At 37.2% G+C, this 25,509-nt stretch overlaps 1 protein-coding gene across 4 annotated transcripts in view; it reads right to left on the reverse strand.

Moving 5' to 3' along the window:
• sh3pxd2b (SH3 and PX domains 2B) overlaps positions 1-24,561 on the reverse strand; it is a 36,475-nt gene extending 11,914 nt beyond the window's left edge. For all 4 annotated transcript variants that reach the window (XM_028467044.1, XM_028467042.1, XM_028467043.1 and 1 more), the window contains exons 1-5: positions 24,213-24,561; positions 18,691-18,771; positions 12,109-12,184; positions 8,760-8,836; positions 2,475-2,566 (exon numbers count right to left, since the gene is read on the reverse strand). In XM_028467044.1, coding sequence (XP_028322845.1) covers positions 2,475-2,566; positions 8,760-8,836; positions 12,109-12,184; positions 18,691-18,771; positions 24,213-24,284 — 398 coding nt within the window. In that variant the 5' untranslated portion in view covers positions 24,285-24,561. The remainder of the gene's footprint in view (positions 1-2,474; positions 2,567-8,759; positions 8,837-12,108; positions 12,185-18,690; positions 18,772-24,212) is intronic.
• Positions 24,562-25,509: the final 948 nt, after the last annotated feature.

A 25,509-nucleotide genomic window follows, 5' to 3' on the forward strand; every position in this document is an offset into this window, starting at 1 on the left:
ACGCCTCCCTAGTGAGGCGTTCAGGGCACGTCCCTCCGGAAGGAGGCCCCGGGGAAGACCCAGGACACGCTGGAGAGACTATGTCTCTCGGCTGGCCTGGGAACGTCTCGGGGTCCCCCCGGAAGAGCTGGAGGAAGTGGCCGGGGAGAGGGAAGTCTGGGCCTCCCTACTGAGGATGCTGCCCCCGCGACCCGGAAACGGCTAAGCGGGAGAAGATGGATGGATGGATGGATGGAAGGAAAACAAATAATGAGGATGTTATATATCCTCAGTAAACTGATGTGGTGATTAGGTTTCCCAGGTTTAAAAACACTTTATGTTGTAGTAAGAATGGTAGTGAAAGTTTGAGTTTTTTCTAAAAACAAATACCCTGAAAATGAATGTTTAAATCAGAGGGATTCTTTCTGTCATATGTTATAAATAGGGTCGTGCATATGCATTTTGGGAGTCTTCTAGTAGAAGGCATACTCGCCTAAACACTCATCAATGGAGTTATCTAAGTAAAGTGAGAGAGTGCGACACTCCGTGCGCCTCAAAATGACCTTCAATCCATCCCCATTACAGATGACAATATGGCAGGCTGTTACAAGCGCCCATTTCAAATCTAATCTCTACAGCAGATATGAGTCCTGTAAATTGTCCTTCAGAGAGAACTCTGGCTTACACAGGGCGACTCGCACTGAGAGAATTGATGGATGACATTCTCCTGCTTTTGACATGATAATTACATCAGAAGACCAGAGACAGACTTCACCCAGTGGATCCAGGGATGCAAAGTTGATCATGATCATGTCTATCAAATATATCAAAAAAGAAGCTAGTATTAAATAGGAAGCAAGGGCTAAATATACATATAAATGTTAATGTGACCTTTAGGAGAACTAATATATGAAAAAGACAAACTGAAACCCTTTCATCTAAGACATATAAGACATTTCAACTTATTACACACTCAAGCTTCATTAAACAACCAAAGAACACTAAAACCCATTAAAATGTTTCATGGTCCTTTGTCGTCTTGGTCAACCAGCTTGTAATTTTTGTTTAAGATGATGACACTATTTTCGTGCGATTGAACTAAATCTATTCCCTATTTGATATGAGTTGAAAATCAATAGGAAACAATGGATTTGTTCATCAATGGTCATTTACTCATTTTCTGAAAGTCTATTTTTTACTGCATCCGTGGAGCCACCATCAGCCACTGAAGGTGGCGGCTAACGGTAGCTAACACAATTTGGCCGAAGTTTATGAGTAAATACGGACTTGAGCCATCAGCACGACCGAAACTACATTTGGTTGGGTCACAGGATTTGCCACGACCACCGTAGTGAGTGCTGTGATGGTGGCTAAACAGAAGTTATCGAAATCACCATGTTGTCTGGTTACGGATTGTGTCACAAATGGTGGCGAGTGTGTCTGAGGAAATAGTAGGTTTAATTAATTCATGGCTGCTCTAAAAGGACTTCTAGAGAAAATAGCCCAACAAAACCTCTAGTATTATACGTATATGATCTTTTGATAGAGCTTGCAATTGAAATTCACTACAGGTCCTCTTTGATGAAACTCAAAAACCAAACTACTTACACAAAAAGAGTGGCTGAACAGAGGAGTTAATCCAAGACAAAGACAATTCAACAAACATTGTAAGCAAGCACACCTTACATAGTACAGGGAAGGTAATTAGGGGAGTAGGATTCACCTGTGAGAGCACAGCATGCGCTCTGCACTTACAAATAGACAAAACAGGGAATGTCAAAGACAAGGAGGAACTAACCCACATACAAACAAGGACAAATGTAAACTGAAACCTACCTATTGTCACTATGCAACTCATGAAAAAAAAGAAGAAAAACCTGAAGAACACAATCAACCCCAGGTTGTGACTTTGGGGTTGATTATCCAACATTAATGTTCAACTTCACTATTTTTTGTCAGATGATAAATTATTATCATCAGATCAATAAACCTTGTATTGCATCCAACATGAAAATGTTGGTTTTTAAAGCAGGGTTCTCATAGACTAAACCCTACATTTTTTTCTGTGAATGTTTTCCTCACAGGAAAAAGTGGATTCCCAACATGTATCTTAAAAAAAAAAAAAACACTACGTTAAGTAAGTACTTCATTGGGACAAAATTTCAACACAACATATATTTGATGACAAAGTGGCACGAAATGAAGGCTCATGATCTTAAATGTTCATAAAAATAACAAATGTGCCCAAAGTCAGCTGCAGCAACATGTCTGAACGCAAAGCCAGTGTTTAAACCAACACATTAGTGCTGCACTAACATGAAATATGATTTGTTAGAAAACAAAATGAATGTCTATTGTCAGCAGAATGGAGGATAAAATGCTGGCAGGACAGGACTTGACATGAGCAGAGAAAAACAATTAGGACCATTGTAAGTAAAGCTGAGGAGTTTCAATTTAAACAAGCATGAAGACATGCGCTTACATGTGCCACTTACTCTTTAGGTGGGTTCAGGTCCTCAGGTCTGGTTTCAAAAAACACTCGGACCTCCTCACACTGGGAAATGTAAACTGGCAGCTGAATGAGGGCCTGTGTGCACAAAACAAAGGAGAAAAAATTGTGAATTTAACACAAACTGGCAGATATAGAGCCTGATCAATAAATCAGCTTGTCAATAATTTCCTTTTCTATGAATTTCATTTTATAATATGATTTTATGACATGATTAAACCTCAAATATTGACCTTAATGATTATTTGTCCTTAGTTTCTGCAATGCAATGAGAATAATAAAGTATTTATTAGAAGCTGTTCTTCTTATCTGATTTTTTTTTAATGCACACAAAGAAACAAAAAGTTATATCACATGAAGAATATATATAACTCGTTTTTATTGGAGGTATTTTTCAGCATCTTGTAATTTATTTTATTCAATTGTATAATATTCTTATGTTTATGTTAAACTAGTGTTTATTTTCTTTTTTATACTTAAAAGCAATGATTCCTAAACTTTTTCTGTTGCACCCCTTTTTTGAAAAATTTCAAATTTATTGCACCCCCATCAGAACAGAATTTCAACAAAATGTGTAAAATTTTTTTTTACCTTTATTGAAATTGCGATTATTGTTCAACAAATGTCATAAAAATAACAATGTGTAGTCACATATTTTCAAAACATTAATAATAAAGTGCTTTGAGTGCAAAGATTATTATTTTTTTACTCAATGACCCCCACCCCCCACGCGCTCCCCCTGCCATGACATCAAGGCCCCCTCCCAGGTGGCGTGCCCCCAGTTTTATAATGGTTTGGATTTATATAGCACTTTTTTTAGGAGACTCAAAGCGTGTACAGAAAGCATTATTTATCCACACCAGTCACTCACATCGGTCATACCTGTGGTGGTAAGCTACAATGTAGCCACAGCTGCCCTGGGGCATACTGACAAAAAACGTGGCTGCCCCTCACCAACATTCATGCACAATTCATACAAGGCAATGTGGGTTAAATGCCTTGCCCAAGGACACAACAATGATTTGAATTATTGGACGACCAACTCTACCACTGATCCACGGTCGCCATTTGGGAACCACTGCTTTAAAATATATTTATTTGATTTATTTAGGGTTGTTTTATTCAAAAGTAGAATATTCTTATGTTTAAGGTTAAAATGTATGTAGCCCATTGGTTCATGGTTCCGTTTTTCTCAAACCTGCTGTTGCTGACTATTGTTCTCTGAATATTATCACTTTGATACAGCCTTTTATAACATTACACAAAATAAGTCATAAAAGTATATAGGATTTGACAGGATCAATGTCGGCATCGTCCAATACTTAAAGCAGCAATATCAGTATTGTATCGAAAGTAAAAAAAGTTGTACCAGGACACCTCTATGTTGTATTTTTGTCTCAACTATTTTACTCATGTCCACTGTTTCCAGCATCACAGCAGCTGGTTTTGTCCTTTCTCTGGTCCAGACCTCACTTCATTGATCTGTCTCGCCTGGCTTCCGCTCTCACCTCAAGTCTCTGTGGAGGCTCACTAACATCAGCCTGATTAGCTCCGACAGCTCGACTGAAGATGAAAGACCCACAGCCACACACGAAGTTTCTCCCCCCGCCACACTTTCTTTATCTTCTCTCTAGATACTGACTTTTATCTTCTTTACAACTCATGTTTTCCTCATTAAAGATCCAAAGCAAAGCATTGAAACAGATAATTGCCTCAACAGCTAAACGCCCAAAACCTGGTGACAAAAACGGCTCCCACGAATGACCCTGTGGAGACAATCTTTCTTACCTATGAGCGAAAGAGACCACTCCTCCTCCTCCGTTTGTTGGCAAGTACAGCTCAGTGCTATCCATCAAACTTCCTCTGCTGGCCTCTACCACTGATTTTAATACTACTAAGTGTTTCTGTTTTGTCCTCTATATGAACACAGTGTTCTTTTCACACTTCGACACATAATAATATAACATTAGAGCTGACAGATATGAAACACAAGCCAACATCCAAACCCCAAAATGTCCTTTGCCCCAATTGTTCCACAGAAGCAGGTGTGGACTGGGACAAAAACTCAGCCCTGGTATTTTCTGTCCAGACCAGCGCACATCATCATCAGCAACACCACGTGAAAGCCGTTATTAAGTCAGTGATGCTCAACATGTGACTCTTTGTGTATTATTTTCAATTATTATTCCCCCAGAGAACCTTATAAGGGGGACACTTTTTAACTCCTTTTTACCTATTTCTAATTTGCAACTTCCTTTGTCCCATTTTTGCCCCTTTTCAAAAAGTTCAAAAACATTTTTTAGAGTTAAGGTACCTTTAGCCAAGAAATATCAATTTTTTCCCATTTTTTGTCCATTTTTGCAAGTTCTTATTGATACTTTTATAATATAAATTCATAATTTTTCAGGCTACTTTTCATCCTAAGCTAACTTCTGCACAACAAATACCACTTGTTTCCATTTTTGTTGCCACATTTTGCCCATTTAAGCTCCCTTTTGCCATTACCTACCACCTAGTTCCTTTCCATTTGCCTATTTTTTGGCTACTTTTGACTGCTTTTGGCCCATTTTAATCACTTTACACTCTTTTTTGCCACATTTTTGCCACTTTTGGACCAATTTTGACCTCCTGTTACCATGTCTGCCTCCACTCTCTCGTCAAAAAAAAAAAAAAACGTAGCAAACCGGACCGGCCCACTTTGGGTTGACGACCCACAGGGACAATGCCCGGTATGCCAGATGGCCAGTCCACCCCTGCACAGAAGCAACTTTATCTCCTATTTAACAACGTAACAAATAATTTAATGCCAACGCTTTATTTCAGGATTTTTCTCCCATTCTTTGACAGTTACAGCCTGAGGACTACAGCTTCTAGACTGTGTTGGAGGTCAAAATCCATCCTAAAGTGCCTGTCGTGTACATTATAGTAAATGGACTTTATGGATGCTCTTTACAGGAGGCAGCATTAAGGTAATTACGTGTGCTTGTGTGTATGTGTGCATGTGTAATCCCTAAGGAAAAATATGAAACGGGAGTGAACGATTTATCTCTCCTGGCTGTATCTCTGCACTTGTAGCCACATGCAGCAATAAAAACGCTGCGTCAGCAATGACAAAGGGAGGAATCAGACCCTTTATTTCTGTGTTTTGATTCTAATGATATTTTCCAAATTCAATAAGACTACCCGAGGTTTGGAAGAACTGCCTCCATCTTCCGACAAATTGCATCTGTAACCCGTTTTTTGATTCGATACTAATGCTGGTACTACGCGTGTCATGCCAGCTGTCACAGTATCCGAGCAACTTTGGTAACACACAACATCCCCGACTCCAATATCCATGCCCCTTTCTTTTATCCCAAAGGGGGCCCTCACAACCAGGGAAATTCCATATGAGTCAGGTTCAGGCCTCAGCTGTACAGCAGAGAGGCTGACTTGGCATTTTCTAAAGAAAAACATACAATCTCACCCACTAAAGTTGAACTACCTGTGGAGGTGATAAAAAAAGTTTTTTCAGTTGAAACAGTAATTTTCTAAATTTTACAAGTCAGCTTTTTTACTATAAAAAAGAAAAAAAAACATATAAGAAAGGCTTAATTTTCTATTCTCTTTTGCTTTTCGTACAAAACAATTCATGTTGGGATGTATACCGTTCGAACTGCTACATGACAAGATCCACTTATTCTATGTGATGTGTGATTACAAAATCTATCCTGGTCAGTTCTGGTCAGACTGCTCTAAGCAGGCCAGATACCATCGTACACTAATAGCATTTACCAAGGTCTCTTCTCGGAGTCTCTGTCATTGTTATAACTACCACTATCAGCAACATGCAACGGCAAATTCATTAACACACTGTAACCTCTGAATCCAAGACCGGTCTGCTTCCAAAACCCATTGACCAAATAAACCCTGTGTCCGCATCTGACCAGCAACCTTAAAATTTTACACTGTCTCATTTCATCCAAAACCGCCACAACACTATGAAATAAGGAAAAACGCAAAAACAGCAGTATCAGCACTTACAGCTATGGCCTTGTGACCTATCCCCATCTCCCCCTTACCCTTATTTTCCTCTTAAGTGGTTAAAGATGTGTCGACACAAGCTGTACATTCCTGTAACCTCAGATGACGCAGCATCCCTCCAGCTTAAAATGTTGTTTATCGTACATTAAATCTCTTCCCTCTAACGTGGAATGTGTTTTTACAGAGCAGACATTGCGCGTTTATAGCTTTAAATGGCTAAAATTGACTGATAAGCTAAACAGGCAACCCCACAATAACACAAAGTCAAAAACATCATCAAAAAAAAAAGGACAAAGTTCACACAAAAGGTAGAAAAACAAACTTTCTGAGTTGTGGACATGCTGACTGAGGTAAGGCAACTCACAGACAAGTTTGCTTTTGGCAGAAATCTGCTGAGTTGTGTTCACCACAACTCGTACTTCAACAGCAACACCCTTAATCTCCTCTCAAGTACAAAGTCTTACCATCAACGTTGTGGAATTTTAAAGGGAAATGTCTACTTGATAACAGTGGACAAAATGTTATAACTTCAAGTTGTAAAACAAACACTTCTTGGTGACAGCATCTACAAAACATCTTTAAACTACCGATTAGAACAAAATGAGTTTTTCAAGATTCAGCCATTTTTCTTTTTGACCTAGAAACATCACAGTCGTTAGCAAATTAGCTTAGCCTTACGGAAAACCCGTTTGGACATAAATTTGATAACCGTAATATCAACCGTAGTTCAGCTCTTCTATTACTCCAATACATGTACAATTTGTACATGTACTCAATTTTGGTTTACTAGTGCACGAGTACACTTTGGTACACTTGTACTACTAGTGAACCTTACAGTATATGCTAATAAGGGGGTGGGGGAAAGTCATTTTTGGCTTGCCATTGGCTTTCAAAAACAGTACAACCAATCAGGGTTCTGCATTTGGTAATGCTTCCTTTACGTTAGGCCTAGTGAATATTTTGGCTTTACTAGTACCACTAGAGGACTAAAAACAGTTTACTTGTACTACTAGGGTCATTTTTAGTGGACTAGTAGTGCAAGTAAACACATTTTTTATTCTTCTTACTATGAAAGGTTTTTGGTGCACTAGATCATGAGTAGACCTTAATAGTAAAGCGAAATTATAGTTCTGTTCTTTAGTAAACAATTGTGCTACACTAGTAAAGTGTATTTGTGCACTAGTAAACCAAAACTGAAAACATGTACTCCAACTTTGCGTACTAGTGCAGCTTAACTAGGGTTGATATCACTCATTTATGCTCAAAAGGATTTTGTATCATGGTTGTGGGTTTGTGTCCCAAAGGTTGCGTGGAGTTAAATTCCACGAGTAAAAATACATTTACTTTTGAACTTGTTTTTTCTTCCATACTCCCCTATCCTGTACCAGGACGATAGGGCATGTACAACATCCGACTCTGTGCTGTGCACTTGGCAGGAATACCAGTCCATCACAGGACTAATTACAACTATATATCAATCATATGCATGTATAAACTGACAACCTGGTGCAGTAGCTATCGGCGTTAGATGAACGGTCATTTCTATATCATGTACCCACATCTCATCCCTTTTTCTTCAGGTTCAGTGATTAACGAGTATGCACCGAATATGTCAGCCACTTTAAATGATCAAACAAACACCCTTTCCTTGGATTTACCATGTGCAGACAGCAACTTATATACAGTATATATATAGCTTTTATAGAAGAACAACATAACAAAAAACACTGGAATCACAGAAAGGTTTGACCACTTTTAATCCCTTCACAATATTCCCTATTGACATGTTTTTTATAGGAAGGTCAGAGTGTGTAGCAAAGCCCCATGGGAACTTTTAGGACATTACAGTGAGGTGGATCTCTGCTGTCACAAAAGCTTTGCACAGAGTTAGTTTAGAAAGAAGCATGAAACTCTGGTAATAGGGTTAGAGTAAGGGTTAGGGTTACAAAAGTTTGATTTTAGTCAAGTAGGTTGCAGGTAGAGTTCACAAAGCATTCTCTACTGACGTTTTCTACTAAAAGAAGGGTAAAAAAGGTACGAGTAATTGACTACAGACACAAAACATGACTATTGTCACATCAAGTTTTTCGTCGTTACAACAACATTGATGTTTTTTTGATAAAGGAAACTCTTTTTTCTTGTAATTTTCTTACTGGCTATCAAAAATCCATGCACTTTATTGAGTGTAGATTATTTTAGGTATCTGAAACAGGACTGATTAACTGGTTTAAGTCTCTAATACACTTACCCTGCAGTACTCATTGATGGGCCTTAATCTCTTCATAGCCACATCTCTGATATGGCTCCTTCTAAAAAGAATCTTCCCTGAAAGGCAGCAAAAGACAAATAATGGAAATGAGTAAAAACTTCTGTAGAAAACAAGTTTAAAAAAAGATCATTAAAATATCATGGCATTTATAAATCCTGGGCACCTAATTTGCATGCAGACAACAAAGAGTTTTCATCAATAACGCAGACAGCCCAGTTAGATAGTTGATGAGCTAAGGAGGTAAACAAAGTATGCTGGGCAGCTTAAATGTCTCTTTCAGTGCTTGTCTTGACACATTAAACCACAGCCACAAAGAAGTGTTGGAGGTCAGAATAACAATAACAAGTGGCTGCATATAGACATCTTAAAACAGATTACTAACAGACCGCAATACAGGAAACTTGACAGCCAGCATGTCTTATGCCCACTGAATTATAATAAGGTAAATGTTCTGAGGCAGCTTTAAATTACACACAGTCAGGCAGGAAGTCATGAATGTAACACAACCCTGAATAGAGAAAAGGATGTTTGGGGGAGTGGTATTGCTTCAATCTATAAGCGTTGCTGTTATCTTTTGAATTAGACCTGCTGAAACATGAAATTATTGTACAAGCGAATGCTGCTGAACAACCAACTTATCTGTGGACTTTGTTTCTTTTTCCTTTACAAATCCACAATTTTAAATTACGGCTGTCAACATTCCCTATCCAAAAGTTATAAAACCAACCCTCAGCCTTTAAATCTGATCCAAACTATGATGAGTAAAATCATTTTTAATCACATATTGCAATAATTTTTTTATCACTTTCTGTCAGTCTTTCAGTCCCATTGTAGTACCTCCCCAGTCCGCTAGGGGCCTAGTGTTGGTGGTTAAAAGGAAATTGATAAATTACTAATATTAATACTTTTGGTTAGTCAGTGTGGTTAATCAGCCAAATTTCCTGATTTGATTCCATTGACTGAAGTCTCGATTCGATTACAAACTCATTTTCAATCATTAACGACTCTCAAATTGTAATTGAAATATCCAAATTAGGAAGAAGCGCCTGGTTTGTAATACAAACTGAAAATTGTAATAATCAACATAATAATTCACAATCGTCAATAATAAAGTCACGAATGATCAATTAACGACCCTTATTGGTTAGCATTGCTCTATCATGGCTAGAGTCAAATTTTCCATAAGCATGTGTGGGTTTGCTTTGAATAGTCAGGGTTTCTTTTACCTACAACTCAACCAACCTGAGCTCTGTGCAAAAGAAATCCCAAAGCTTAGAACTAAAAGAAGATATCAAACAATTACAAAGCCTTGGTAGCATCTTTTAGATTTTAAAGTCACCTTGGATGTAAATTTTCCCTCAACTTTCCTACTTTTGCCTCCTTCTTGCTTTCCTCCCTTCATCACTCCTTCAACAGAAAGCATTCTTGAAGGTTTTCCAAGGCTCTCTGGGGTCAGGCAAGAAGAACTGACTCAACACAGCTCACTTTGTATGCAGGACAGCTCACGGATGCAGACGATGAAAAGAGTCTGTAAGGGAAGGGAGGAGGGTGGAGAAGAACGCCGTGGCCTTGGAGCCACGGCTGAGGCCGGCTAGACTTAACAGCAAATAACAGAGCCAGCAGTGACCAAAGGATGAAAAAACCCAAAAAACTATTTATTCTCTGAGACGAGTGAGTTTGTAGAAAGAAAGAGCTTGTTGTTGGGGAACTACTGGATCACACACACAGAAAACTGGAAAAATGAATTGTGAGACTTAGATTTCCAGTTGAGTTCCAAAGTACAAGTAAGTTGTGAATGAAAATACGTGTGTACAATTTGAAAATATGTCAGTTCATTTGTTTTACTAGGGCTTGACCCTCATACTCTTTGTATGACTTGAAACTCCCCATTGGATAGATCCAGTAGGACCAACTATGGGCTTGTTTTAAAGCTCTGAATATTGTGCATAAACATCACATTTCTTTTTAAAAGGCACTTTTGGCCAAGCCTAGCCGATGTCCAATCACAGAAACTTGAGGACCAAAGCTAATGGAGAGAACATGGAAACTCCAAACAGACAATAATTGTTCCCTTTGCTGCATCCCATCTGAACCCATGTCTTAAAAATGTATTTTTCCAAACTAGAAACTGCTTGTCTGCACATTTTGTCTCATTTTGAAAAGACCAAAGAGCTTCTCTAACTTGGATGTGAAGAAGAATAACTTTAATGGAAGTTTCTCTTGGAGGTCAAATCATTGATTGGATCAAAATGAGCCAAAGCTTTAGGATACACACATACTATAAAGTGAATATGTTCAGTAGACAGTTGAACTACTTGGACCCAAGTTCAATTTGCAAATTGTCTCAATAGAAGCCATCTAACGTCATCTTTCTACCTCAAAGATCGCCAATCCTTGAGATCATGTTGTTTTCTATTAGGTTGTAAACCCAGTGGACACCATTTATTTTTTCCCTCAGCAACACAATACACAGCTATGCTATTACACGGTATCTTTTCAGGAGGCTGCCACCCAGATTCTAATCTTCTTTTACAGCTTCTTGGCAGCTTAGCATCACTTTCTAACATAGAGGGCAAATGGCAAAGAGAAAGGTAAGACCATTATCGGAAAGTAGCCAAGAGTTTGAAAGTACATCCTAGATTTCAGGCTTTAACATTAAAAGCCCAAAGAAAGTAGACACTATGATGTAATGCAATGGATAATGACGTCCATCCATGGAAGGTAAAACTTGTCTGTTAAAAGGACATGATGATAAAATCCATTTCTATTCAGTCCTCTCTTTTTCCAGTCCAACAAAAACAGCATGTACGTCTTCTCTCAATGAGTTCCAGACCAGCACGAGCATAACAATAATCTTTTGGCCACACCTATCCCCAGTCTAGAAGAAAAAACACGGGTGGGGGTCTATGGGTGAGGCTTTTACAGCCCTTCAAATGAGATGGCTTTCAGAGGATCTCGAAGCTCGATTTTAGATGGATCAAGTTTGTAAGCCGAAGATACTTTAGAGCTCATTTGCTCAGGGTATGTCTTTAAAAGCCAAATCTAGTGTTTTGGATAGAAATTACAACCCTAGTCTACATACCATGGCTCACATGGTAACAATATGGTGAGTCAGTAGAATGTAATGGATAAGGCGTGGAAAAGCATCATATGGCTTTAGGATTCTTTGTGTGGGTTGTTAAAGAGAACAATGTGTTTGTCTGTTTATTTTAAATGATGTGGAAAAGTCTGTCAGTGCATGTGCACGAGTGTGTGTATATGAAAGTTTAAAATTAAGGTGAAAAACAAAAAAAAAAGAAAGGAATTCCATGTCCTTCCATGTTCTTACCTGGTAGAAAAGGAATAATTCTCCGCTTTGGGTCCTTCTGCCCTCCCTCAACAGGAAATTTATCCAGCAACTCCATCTGAAATCACATCGTTATTGACTTATGAACGCACAATGTTTCCGCAGTCACACAAAAATAACTCAAACAGCTGAGTATGGGAAGGAAATGCTGATTTATTAGAAAATGTTCCTAGAAGGAATCTGGCCAATAAAAGCAGCTCTGCCAGTGATTAGGAATGCACTGAGCAGATGGTATGGTTTTCCCCTTTACTTGGTGCCTTACTGTAGCTATGGAGCTGTCAGCAGCATGGCACACAATGACACAGTGGAACGGTTTTGTTTCCATAATTTGAAACACTAACGTAAGCAGAGTTCCCAGAGTTATCCCATGCTGACCAGTTAATACCCTCTTTTTGACAGTAAGTCAACACACTTTTCTTTAGGGAAATTAATTAGCAGGAAAAACTTCATGAAACTACAGTTTACCAGATCAAGCAGAGGAAACAATGAGTTTGCATATTGCAAGAATGAGGTGAAAAGCAACACAATTAAAAGATATATATAGGTTAGGTCAGGCATGGCCAACTAGTGGCCCGGGGCCCACATGTGGCCCCTTAACTAAATATGAGCAGCCCTCAAGGTCAATACAAAAAAAAAGACTCCAAAAACAAAAATGACAGAAAATATACAAAGTGATGATGGAAATGCACAACATTACTCACAAAACATACTTGACAACAACAAAAATACACTTAATGAACCTCCACAAAACAACAAGAAAAAACACAAAATGAGAGAAAAACACACAAAATGGCAGAATTACAAAAAATGACAATAAAAATGTGCAAAACTGACAAGAAAAATACATTAAAATGAATTAAAAACACAACACAACAACACAAGCACATAAAACTGCACAGATCGGTCATTATTCTAAATACTGCCATGAATGTTCATCTCGTCACCTTCAGATCAGACAATCTCATTTTTGTGGCCCATGCTGTGATAAAAGTTCCCCATTTCCGAGTTCGATGTAAAAGGAAGGACTTTGTTTCTTTTTCACTGAAAGCTAATTTAAAATGTAAATTTTTACAAAAAGCAAAGTTTATCAAGAACCAAAGACCCTGAAAGTACATTTTCATTTTAGGTTTGTCTGACTCTGCTCTGACCAAGAAAAACCACAAACATTAGGAAGGTCTGTAGCTGGCGATACACGCTGAAGCAGATCAAGCTCGTAATGAGATTATACTATTTCCGCCTTCGTTCCTTTCCATGGTAATCTGATGAATTGATTATTTCCTTAAGGCTTTACTTCACTGAGCAACTGGTGTCCAAGATAATATATGAGCCAGAGACAGCTTTTATTTCTTCTTCTGGTGAACATGCTAGAAGTACATGGACATCTGAACGGATACAGCATCAAGCAACAATCCACAAGCAGGAGTGTAAATTATGTGAATGGATTAAAAAAGGCAACTATTTTTATTTTTTTATTTTACCGTTTTTACTGTTGCTACTGCAACAGTATGTTCTAGTTCAGACTTAAAGACACATCGTGGACTTTTTGACATAAAGAGTTGACTTTCGCAAAATAATTCCAGGAAGTAATTTTTGAATAATATATCAAGGTTTCATTTATTCAGACAACTGTTTTTCATGAAATTTACTTTGATCTCCTGACATGTTTCGACTGTCAACTGCCAGTCTTCTTCAGAAGTGTCTGCTGATCGCTTTGATGTTTTATTGACTTCTGCGTAATAATTCGACACTCTGGAATTATTATTGCTGGATTAATACCTGACTAACAACTCACTGATGTATTCTGGACCAAACCCATTCATACCAGCAGCAGAACTTTAAAGTCTTTTCTGAGGAGTAAATACATTAAAACTGGACTAATGTGCTCTGACCTCTTTGTTCTGGTTAAGATTTATTTTTCATGCATTGATTCAAAGTCTTTGAGGTTTGAATGTCTTTTCATGTTTATATGCTTTACGTAATGTTTTGATGTCTTTAGGAGTTCCAAAAAAAGTTTTGGGTGTGGATCATTAAACTGAAATCTAATCAATGGTTGACTTCAAGAGTCACATGTTCCTTCAGTCACACACTACCACCTCAGACAGGACAGTGTAAACACAGAGACTGCCAGACAGGGAAGAATAGGGACAAACACAGGAGAGCCAGTACCCCACACACTGTAATTGTTCCCATGTGTGGGGAGTGCAGGCACACCCCAGTCTCTGCGTCTACTCTGAAACGTGCACCCACTCTGTAATCAAAACCACTCGGACCAGAGTGAGCTCGTTCTTTTAACACCGCTGACATCATGGAACCAAGAAGAATTCATACTTTTCTCGACATATCAGTTGGCTTTTAAAGGTCAAATAATGCACTGCAAGACATGGAAATTCCAGTTCACATGCAATCTTTTTTTTTCCTCTACCAATTAACCCACTTCTGCAGTAACTTATTGTCTGCTGAGAATGGTCGGTGCTACAGCTGCATCATAATTCCTAACATTGGACCGTGTTTTCATTTGCCAAGAGACTCAATAATGTAATGGCTAAATGCTTCAAGCGTCTATAGGCAATCACACAACCACAGAGAGTTTGTAAGGTTCTACTCCTCTTAAATACTAAATGAGCATCGCAGAAGGTGGGGAAAAAACCCAAAGTTTTAGTCTCTTTTTAAATAGTCCACGTGTTGTTTTTCAGCTCTGTTAATACGTCTAACATCCCTGTAAACCTTTAAACATTGCTTATCTTGAAAAATCATGCTGATTCACAGAGTAAATCCATCTTTTAAAGGCTATAATTTGTCTGGTCTATATCCGCTCCATTTACATCATCAGCAATAAACTTATGCCCCATGAAAAGCACAATGTGGGAAGCACCAGAATGTTGAATAAGTTTAACAATGGCTGCTCTCTTTGCAACATGCCTACAGTATGGCCCAACTATCCATTCCCTCACTGTACACACTTGTGTCTGAGGTCACTTTTAACCCTTTGCAGGCAACCATGCAAGCGCTGACACAGAAAAAATAATCTAAATGAGCCATTTTTCTGCTTTTAAATGAGGAAATAAAGGAACTATACATTTGATGATAGGGCTGACCAAAACTAATTTTGACATTATTTTCTCAAAATGGAGATATCAATATATATCTCAATAATTTTAATTCCAAAAGACAGTTCAAAGTTAAATTTTCTGATGAAAAATGCCCCACAGGCACATTTAATAACAAAATGTGCCACTTTTGGCTTTTTATCCTCGAAATGACTTGTTTAGGGGAAGGTCTGGGTTAGAATGCACTAAGAAATCCATCTAATTGTGCTTTTTAATGCTGTTCTGAGGAGTAGTGAAATCGACTCCCAAACTAAGTGTTTTAAAACAAAATAAGCTGTAAATATATAAATGTACTATAAGTTTCATGTTGCCAAATTAGAAAACACGATAAATCTTGAAACTCGATATATCGCCCAGCCCTATTTGGCTTTTAAATAACTAAAATAACATGGCTCCCACACTTTTACCACAATTATTTTTCAAATTTCAAAAAAAATATTTACCAAATTACCAAATTTCCATGACTTATTTCTAAACTGCTAAAATCTATTAAAGACCATTAGAGTACAAAAATGAGCGGGCATTTCCAATGTACTAGTGTAACAGGGGTCTGATAGTGTGCCACGGTTAGCAGCAAAGTGCTACCATATTTAATTATTATAAGATTACAATTTCAATTTGCAGACACATTTATTAAAAGCGATGTACAACACAAGGCGATCGGGTTAAGGGACCTGCTTAATGTCCCATACTAATAGCAAAGGTTGGATTTTAAACATTAAATTAAAATAGGATATAATTCCAAAACAGTTACTTTTCAAGACTGGAAAATCTGATTTTCAAATTCCATAACTTTTCCAGGAATTTTATGGCCGTGGGAATCCTGCATAACTTAAATTAAAGAAGAGCATGGAACAAGGTTCACTGACCCAAAGAATTACAAAAGAAGCTTGTGTGTGATTGGTGTGAGCATTTAGACATCACCAAACATAAACGAAACTCTAACCAGCAGTGACATTTCAACATTACTCCTTACATTATTACTCATATTTTTGTAGATAACTGACCGAATAATCAGGAAAGCTCAGAGAAAGATCAGAGCACCTGGTGACAGGAAACCAGGACAGGATGGAGGGAAACACTACGAGTTTACAGGAAATGACCACATGGTGATGAGAAGATCTGGCTGACTCACATCTATGTCATTATTCTGGAAAGACACGTAGGACGTTTCTTTTTGGTCAGCCAAAAACAATATGGAAGCTTTAATATAACCAAGCCAAATCTAAATGGAAATGAGGCAATTTAAATACTGCTCTTGCAATACTTTAGTCACTCATATTTCACATTAGGAACCTATTAAGATCTTTAGCATTGTATTAAATAGAAAGCTTCAACTCTATATTCTTATTACAATGTTATAAACAAGGATAATCACTTGGGAACGTACTGCTATTATTACAGATTAGCCATTCAACCTCAATACACTGAACATTTTGAGTTGACCATAGTTGCAGCTATGGTAGTGTAGTAATAGGGTGATTTATTTTTTTTTTTGTCACAGCTAACAGAGGACACCCACATGCGCTATTACCTCAGCAGGAAGCAGCTGAACAGCAAAGAAGGGGATGTCCCATCTTAAAATACATCCTATCTGCTCATCGGGCTGTACACCACTCATATAACACAGAATGTGCTAGAATTATAAACGATAAAAGTGCTCAGAAAAATACTCAGGGAATAAATGAGAAGAGAAATAGAAACAATGTGGACAATACCTTGTTTTACAGCAGAATAATACAGACAAAGGCTAAAATAAATTCATAAAAGTTTATAGCAGAGATGGGCAACTCTATCACAGTGGGGCCACAAAAACGTTATTGTATCGGATCCGAGGGCCACATTATCAACATTTAAGTTAGCTTTTAGAATAATGACTGATCTGAGCATTAATACAGGGTTTTATCATTGTTTTTTTCTTTGTCTGTAGTGTTGTTGTTTCGTCAGTTTTTAGTCATGCGTGTTTTTTTTTTGTTTTTTGTTTTTCTGTGTTTTTGTTGTAATTTTGTGTATTTTTCTGTCATTGTCTGCATTTATGTTGTCAATTTGTGCCTTTTTGGGGTCACTTTCGGTATTTTTGTTGGTTTTTTTCAATATTTTCCTGTCATTTTGTGTAATTTTGTTGACAGTTTGTGCATCTTTGGAGCTATTCTGTAATGTGTTGTTGATGTTTTTTGTGTTTTATGAGTCATTTTATTTGTTTAAGTGGTCGTTGTGTCTGTCTGTGTTGTCATTTTGTGTTTTACGAGTCATTTTTTTTGTGTATTTTGCTTTTGCTTTGTGTGTTTTGGGAGTTATTTTGTGTATTATGTTAGGCTTTATATTCCTTCCAACTTCTTGAAAACCAATTTTTGGGGACCGCAAAAAATTAGACCGAGGGCCACATGTGGCCCCCGAGTACTTCCATGTATAAATAATAAATAAAGTATAATGTGTAACCTGTCCAGTCAATAAGTGACAGATACCGTTAAACAAATACATTTTCTTGATTTTGTGACCATTTTTTTTTTAAATTTAATTAATCTTTCAAAAATAATTTCAGGAAAATTGAAAGATTTGGGAAAAAACTGAACTAATAATAATTAATTTAGTCAATGATTCATGTTTCTTCTTTACTTTCTCCTGCAGGCCGAATTGGTTGCTTTAAAGGGACAGATATTTGTGTAATTAGTGCAATTTAATTTGATTACTGATTACACAACACAATACGCACAATATGCACAACTATAACATCACATTTCTCTCTCACCTTAAAACAGTCGACTCTTCCCCACCCCTTCCATTGTCCTACCCTGACTCCCTCTTTCCTGTTCCCTTCCCCCTCACCTAGGTGTAACACTTCCCTCTCTTTTTACATCCTCCCTATAATAAAGTGTTTCTTACCCTTCCTTAGGTTGGGATGGCGATGGTCACAATTATGCAAGAAAATAAATAAATTTACTTAATTGCAAAATAACAAAACATGCATTGCATTAAAAAATAAAAAAGAGCCAGATTTGGCCCTTGGGCCTTGAGTTTGACACATGTGGTATATGGGCACATTATCATTCAAATTATAACTTTAACTATTTAATCATGTTTAATGTGATCATGCGATTGTCATATACTAGCATTGACTAGCTTTATTTTGAACCTTCTGGATGATTTTATTGTTAAATTATTACTGCATCTACAAAAACTCATCACCTTCAAAAGAAGAAAAAAGGAAGGAAATAAAATCCATCATTGAGAAACCCCCCCCCCCCGTTAGTGTGACGTCCAAAAGTGACTCAGACATTTCTGTGGTCATCACTGTTCCACGTCCTCTCACACAATATAATTACAACTGTCCATTGGGTGGAGCAGAAGCTCTGCGTCAACAGCCAATGCTCTCTTCTTTCATTGTCTGATGAGTATCTTTGGTGCTGATGATGATGTCACTCAAAAGAAATCAGACAATAAGAACATCTTCACTCACCTGCAGGTCAAAAAACTTGCTATAGCGTCTGTAAATGATTTCCGTGCTGCCATCGCTCCAGGAAACTTTGATAATGTAAACCTGGAGAAGGAAAAGTAGAACTTAGTGGAACATAGAGAACTTAAACTGTTCCAGGGTTCCTACAGCTTCAATCAAATTAAATGCAAGACTTTTTAAGACTTTTTTTTTATTGCCATTTGAAATTAAATTTAAGACCATTTTCACAATTGGAGGAAAAAACCGACACATCAATTATATAGGATTCAGGTTTTTTTTTTTTCCAGGGTCTTGTGCAGACGTGCAACTGACGGCCCCCAAAATAAAAACACAAAAATACACAAAATGTCAGTAAAATACACAAAAAACCCAGTCTAAAATAAACAAAATCACTCTAAAAACACACAAGATTTCTACAAAAATAACCAGAAATCTATAAAACAACAAAAACACAAAAAATAAAAGCCATTAAAAAAAATTTTTTTTACTTTTCCCCATGTTGTTGAAAGTTGCTACAAACATGTCATGCAGTCCTGCAGCAACCACGTCACTGTTTAGTAGTTGGTTCTGCTGTAATGATTGCACCAATTATGTTTTTTTTTTTTTTAAAGAATGTTACCATTTATTTTGAAATGTGAGACTAATCACAATCATAAAATCATACTTATGTGTTAAAATTTAAGACTTTTCAAAAATTGACGTAAGACATTTTAATGACAATTAAGACCTTTTTTTTTTTAAATTCATGAATTTATTGCCTTTTAAGACTTGTTAAGGATCCGCAGGAAGGCCTGTGTTTATGTGAACTATTTACGTATGTGAGCCGCAATGGGAAACCCAAACAGCTGATTTGCCTTTCCTCATCAGACAAAAGTCAATATCATTAAAAGTTCAGGGCGACAAACAAAATCAATAGGTTTAATTTATGGTGCAGTGGAATCACTTCCGGCCGAAGAAAAGGTCGTAATTAATCCAAATGAAAAATTCGAAAAATAAGAAAATCTTATATTGAAAACAATGATTTTTGTTTTGGATGATGACTATCATTGTTTCAGCAAGGTGTCGAATGCAACTGGAGAGGCACAAACATGTAAAAAAACACTTGTCTAACTTCTTTGATTATCATCAGAATAGGATCACACCTTGTTAATATGACCTTAGTTTGAGGACAAGTCTTGTTTCATTTGGTTCTCTATGGAACAGAAGAAGTACGGGGAGGCAGGGAGGCTCGTGGCTCACTGTGTCTGACTGATCACTGCTGGCCTCACGCCCAGAATCTCCCCTGGACTCACTCTCTTTCCAGGACAGTACATTTAGCTCCAACTGTGGAGGTAAAGTCTACAGCAGCGAGCTAATACAGCACGAAGGGCGTCTTTATGAGAATAACAATATTACTGGTGATTCCTTCTATCAATAATTTATGTGTCTAGACTTGAAAAGAAAACAATAATCTTTATGGGTTAAAAAAGAAATGCGCTTCCCGGGTAGGGGAACCTACTTTGGACCTTTCTGTGTTTCAATTTCAACAATAATTTGCCCTAGTTTGCACTTCCACATATAAACGACACGTAATGTACGTAAGGCACCGAAAAAATCCAAGCAATGTATGACAAATATTAGTACCAGCAGGAATTTCACTTCAATTTCCTTGACTTTGTAACCATTACTTATTAAATTTGGAGAACTTTAGTGGAATACTTTCAGGAAAATTGCAGAATTTTGGAAAAATTAAGAATTCCTTCAACAATTTCCTTAAAGTAACCGCAGTCATTTGATATAAGCATGAGGAAACTATATGAGTCCTGGCAAATACTGTAGAGTTTCATTGAATTAGTTGGTCATTTACACAATAATTTGTGTTTTTTCTGTCTTTTTATTTACTTTCTCCTGTGAAACATGTCATAAAAAAATCTACAAAAAACTAAAAACGTACTGCAATCATGGTATTATTTCGTTTTTTTCAGAACATTTTTATTTAGATTTTTTTTCAAAACTTAGAACATTATCAGTGACCTGATCAGTGATGTTAAACAAAGAAAAAAGGGTAGAGAATAGGGATGTCCCGATACAACTTTTTTTACTTCGTTACGATGCCAAATTGTACCCTTGAGTATCGGCCGATGCCGATATCGATTTGATACGATATCAGCACAAATCCTACATACTTTTATTACTTATTTTGTAATGTGGAATGTTAGGAAAGGTTTGATCAAGTGATGTTACTCAAACAGAGAACAATAGTCAGCAACAGTAGGGATGAGAAAAACTGATCCATTTATTATTAACCAATTGGTTACATACATTTTAACCTTCAACATAATATCTACAGTATTCTACAATTGAATAATATAATATATATCGGAGATTTTAGATGTAGTCCGATAAAATCCAATATCTGTTTTCTGGCTGATATCAGACCGATATCTAACATCAATATCGGATCGGGACACCCCTAGTACAGAACATACACATACAGGGCCTGTTTCCATGAGGTATTATTTCTTTAAAAAAGTAACAATCCAATAGGTTGCAGAAATATCCTAAACTCTATAGATGGACCTACACTTGTCGTGTTCTTCCTTGTGTACAAATAAACAACAAATATTACAGCAGAGTGCATCATGAGACAGATGGAGAAGGCACGAGAACTCCGTGTCCTTCACCTCCAACAGTCACAGCGGTCGAGGATCTGTTGGGTTTTTAGCATGTCAATGAAAGCCAATCAACGTACGTAACGTGTAGGGAAACAGAACTGCACACAACAGGAGCACAGAAGCGACACCAACACCAGCTAAGACCTTGGCAACAACTCCTTGTTACATGATGTCATAGTTGTTGCTTTCTGCATATGCGGGACATTTCGCCCACATTTAGACCCTCTGGGGCAATTCTGGACAAAAACTCATAATAGCTCCATTATATTACATCATACAGATTGCAAAATACAGTAGCTTTGTCTTATGATGACACTGTTGTCAGTGTCACCCACACAGGCTCAGCAGTTAGTGCCAAATAATTAAGATTATTGGATAGTGTTGGGACTTTCAGCTTTTAGACGTCTACTCTACGGTATCATAATTCTGATAGCTGGAGGTGGATTTCACCGGCTCATGGAAGTCATAAAACAACATGTGGTGATGATAAGACCAATGCCTTTGTCAAACATTTCCTTTAGATGCAATGACCTCAGAAAGCTGTGCCAAGTTATAGAGATGAGACGATACACTGAGTTCACAACACAATACTATAAAGCAGTGGTTCTCCAACTTTTTTTGGCTCAAGTACCCCCTTCCTCTTAATTCTATTTCCATAACTATTTAAAAACAACCATAGAGCACAATGATGGAATGAACGAGTAATAACACATATTTTAAAGAATCTCATTTGGTAAATACAGTAAGTGGAAAGAAACAGTATTTAGTGCAGTGGTTCCCAACCTTTTTTGGTTTGTGACCCCAATACAGTTGTTTAAGATTGTGTTGTTTTAAGAAGAAAAAAAAAAGAAAAATAATTAAAACATTTCAAAAGTCTATTTTCATTTTTCACAAACTCCAGACGACCCCACATGGGGTCCCCATCCCAAGGTTGAAAAACACTGATTTAGTGGCTAATGAATAGATTTATTTCTATAGTTTTTATCATTTATGGTCATATCATGCCTGGGGTGGGACTAAGACTGACACTTTATTTGTTAATTTTACACTATCGCTCTCTCTATAGTACCCCGTGTAGTACCATCGCATACCCCTAGGGATACACGCGCCCCCATTTTTTTAGAAACACTGCAATAGACGACACATGGCTTGCGATATTTTTGTAAAGAAAGAAATGGAGAAAAACAAATGCAACTGGAAAAATGACCATGCTTTTATTCGACTTTAACTGTAGACATACTTAAACCATATACTTGACTATACATCTTGTGATTTTTTATTATTGCGATTTTTTGTCGTAAGATTTATTGTCCCACTCTTTCTAAGTCATCTTTGCTGGATAATGAACCAATGAGTGTTAGAGTAGATCCATCCATCCATCCATCCATCCATCCATCCATCTTAATAAGATCCTGAGATGTAACAAAGCTTAGATCCTTTATTTGAACCCGTCTCCAGGACATGGATTAGTATGGGTGGTTCGAGGACTTAGTTTGTTGGCAGCTGGAATAACTTGTGTGGGACCACTTCAAGTCAACCTTCACTTGTGAGGTAACACAGACATTTACATATAGCTTAGGGCAGTAGTTTCCAAATAGGGGTACGTGTACCCCTAGGCGTACAGAAGCACCATTGTGGGGGATACTAGGAAAGATTTAAAAAGTGAAACAATTAAACTAAACTAACATGATTATTGCTCTATAAAATACTATATTTTCTTGTAACTATTGAAAAAGGTTTCTTTTATGCTGTAGAGGCCATTTTTTAACCACACTTCTGGCAATAACTGGCTACATTTTACACAGGAGATTCACTTACTATTGAAGCAATCACATAAAAGTTGTTGTTTAACCAAATTCCACTTTAAATTCTACTCACTGTTTTGAATTTGTAGATTAAGCATTAGGAACCAATGTTTGAGTGACAGTTAGGGGTTTAATAGAACCCACTGTTCCACAAATGAAAAAGCATATGACATTATGGAGAGAGGGTACTGATATGAAGAGGGGGTACACATGATTTGACAAAAATGCGAAGGGGGTACACGGGACAAAAAAATACTGAAAACCACTAGCTTAGGGCAAATATGTTTGACATATGACTATTAATCGAAGTGTCTATTGATATGGGGTACGTTTTCTGGACCTTTTCTACACAAGTGTAATGTTTCTGGATGGCCGAGTGGTCTAAGGCGCCGCACTCAAACATCCTTCATTCCGCTAATGAGTGGGTTTGAATCCCACTTTTGTCATTATAACACATTTAACACTGCAAATTCCACTTTTAAACAAACATATATGAAAAAAAAAAATCAACATTTTAGGGTATTTCTTGGGTTAGGGCTAAAATAAAAGGGTTAGCGGGGTAGCGGAAAATAAATATGCGCTAAAATAAAAATGACGGAACTTTAAGTCACGTGGTGCACCTATCACGTCACCTAAAATGGCCAATGAGGGGCGCTCCGTATGAATAGACCAATATGTTTGACATGTGAATATTAATTCATTCACTTACAAATTGACAGTTTGTTTGAGGATTTGGCTACTATAACAAAACACTGATGGAATTTAGTTTGAGGAACACTAAGGACATTTGAAGAGTACGTAGGTATTCATTAAAATAAATAAATAAAAACATAATCTGATGAGTTTTTACCGTATACCATAAATAGGGGTTAATAAATCTGATTTTAATAAAGGTTATTGATCATAAAGTAAGTTAAAAACCACTTGGCCTAAAGTGATGGTCAGCATCTGGTGGATTGTAATCTGACACTCTCATTGTTTTAAATGGAAGAGAAGAAGAAAAAGAAAAAAAAAAAAGGAGAGTTGCAGAAAAAAAAGCTGATGGTTGTCGGATAAACGGACTTACATAGTGTTTGTTTGGGTTCCGTCGCTTCTGGACGTCTTGCACGGTCACTTCGTGCACGGTTCGCCGGGGCATGGTGTCTTTTTATGGTGTCTTATGGTCTCCTCTGTACAGCAGCAGCAGCAGCTCCGGTTCAAAACAAAAGCTTTGGTTCCTACAGCGATCAGAGCGGAAAAGTTGAGCCTGAAGCTCTTTATGTCATCAGCGGCTCCTACTCACAACAAAGCCCGTTTTCATCCACGGCCAGTTTCCTGTCCCACATTCAGCCGATCACACAGAAGAAGTTAATAATCTCTCAGATGGAAGTTCCCCCACACTTTCCCTCCGCCTGGTCCCAGCACTGTGTGGACTCACTGCTTCTACCAAACTCCCAGCCTATCCCAGCTCGCCCACTCTCACTCCCAGTGCTCCAAGACCAGCCCCCACCACCGCCACAACCAGTCACAGTCCACTCTATCTATCTATCTATCTATCTATCTATCTATCTATCTATCTATCTATCTATCTATCTATCTATCTATCTATAACATTTAAACAAAATAAAATAAATAAAATTGGGTTTCACGATATATATATATATATATATATATATATATATATATATATATGTGTAGAACTAGTGATGTCCGATACAACGTTTTCAACTTCTGATACGATACCCATATTGCAGCCTTGATTAATGGCCAATACCAATATTGATCCGATACGATCTCAGCACGAATCATACATACTTTTATTACTTTTTTTTTTGCAGTGTGGAATGTTAGAAAAAGCTTGATTATTAAATAAATAAATAAATAAATAATAATAATAATAATAATAATAATAATAATAATAATAATATAATATATATATATATATGTTCAGGCAAACTAAATATTATATATTGAGGCATTTAATCATGAATATATAAAAATATCGCCTATATATCTGCAAGAAGTAAGTCAGTACTTGATTTACCATGTGATCTTTAGTCGTTTTTTTGTTTTTAATTAGAAGAAGAAGAAGAAGAAGAAGAAGAAGAAGAAGAAGAAGAAGAAGAAGAAGAAGAAGAAGAAGAAGAAGAAGAAGAAGAAGAAGAAGAAGAAGAAGAAGAAGAAGAAGAAGAAGAAGAAGAAGAAGAAGAAGAAGAAGAAGAAGAAGAAGAAGAAGAAGAAGAAGAAGAAGAAGAAGAAGAAGAAATGAAAGTGCTTACAAAGCCTACACAGCCACAGTTTCCTGTCTTTTATTTTGTTGAATCATAGCCCCACCTTGTGGTAGGTTGATTCCATCACAGCAGAACTGTAGATGTGGCATTACT

Source organism: Gouania willdenowi, chromosome 14, assembly GCF_900634775.1.
Source record: "Gouania willdenowi chromosome 14, fGouWil2.1, whole genome shotgun sequence".
Classification (NCBI taxonomy): Eukaryota; Metazoa; Chordata; class Actinopteri; order Blenniiformes; family Gobiesocidae; genus Gouania; species Gouania willdenowi.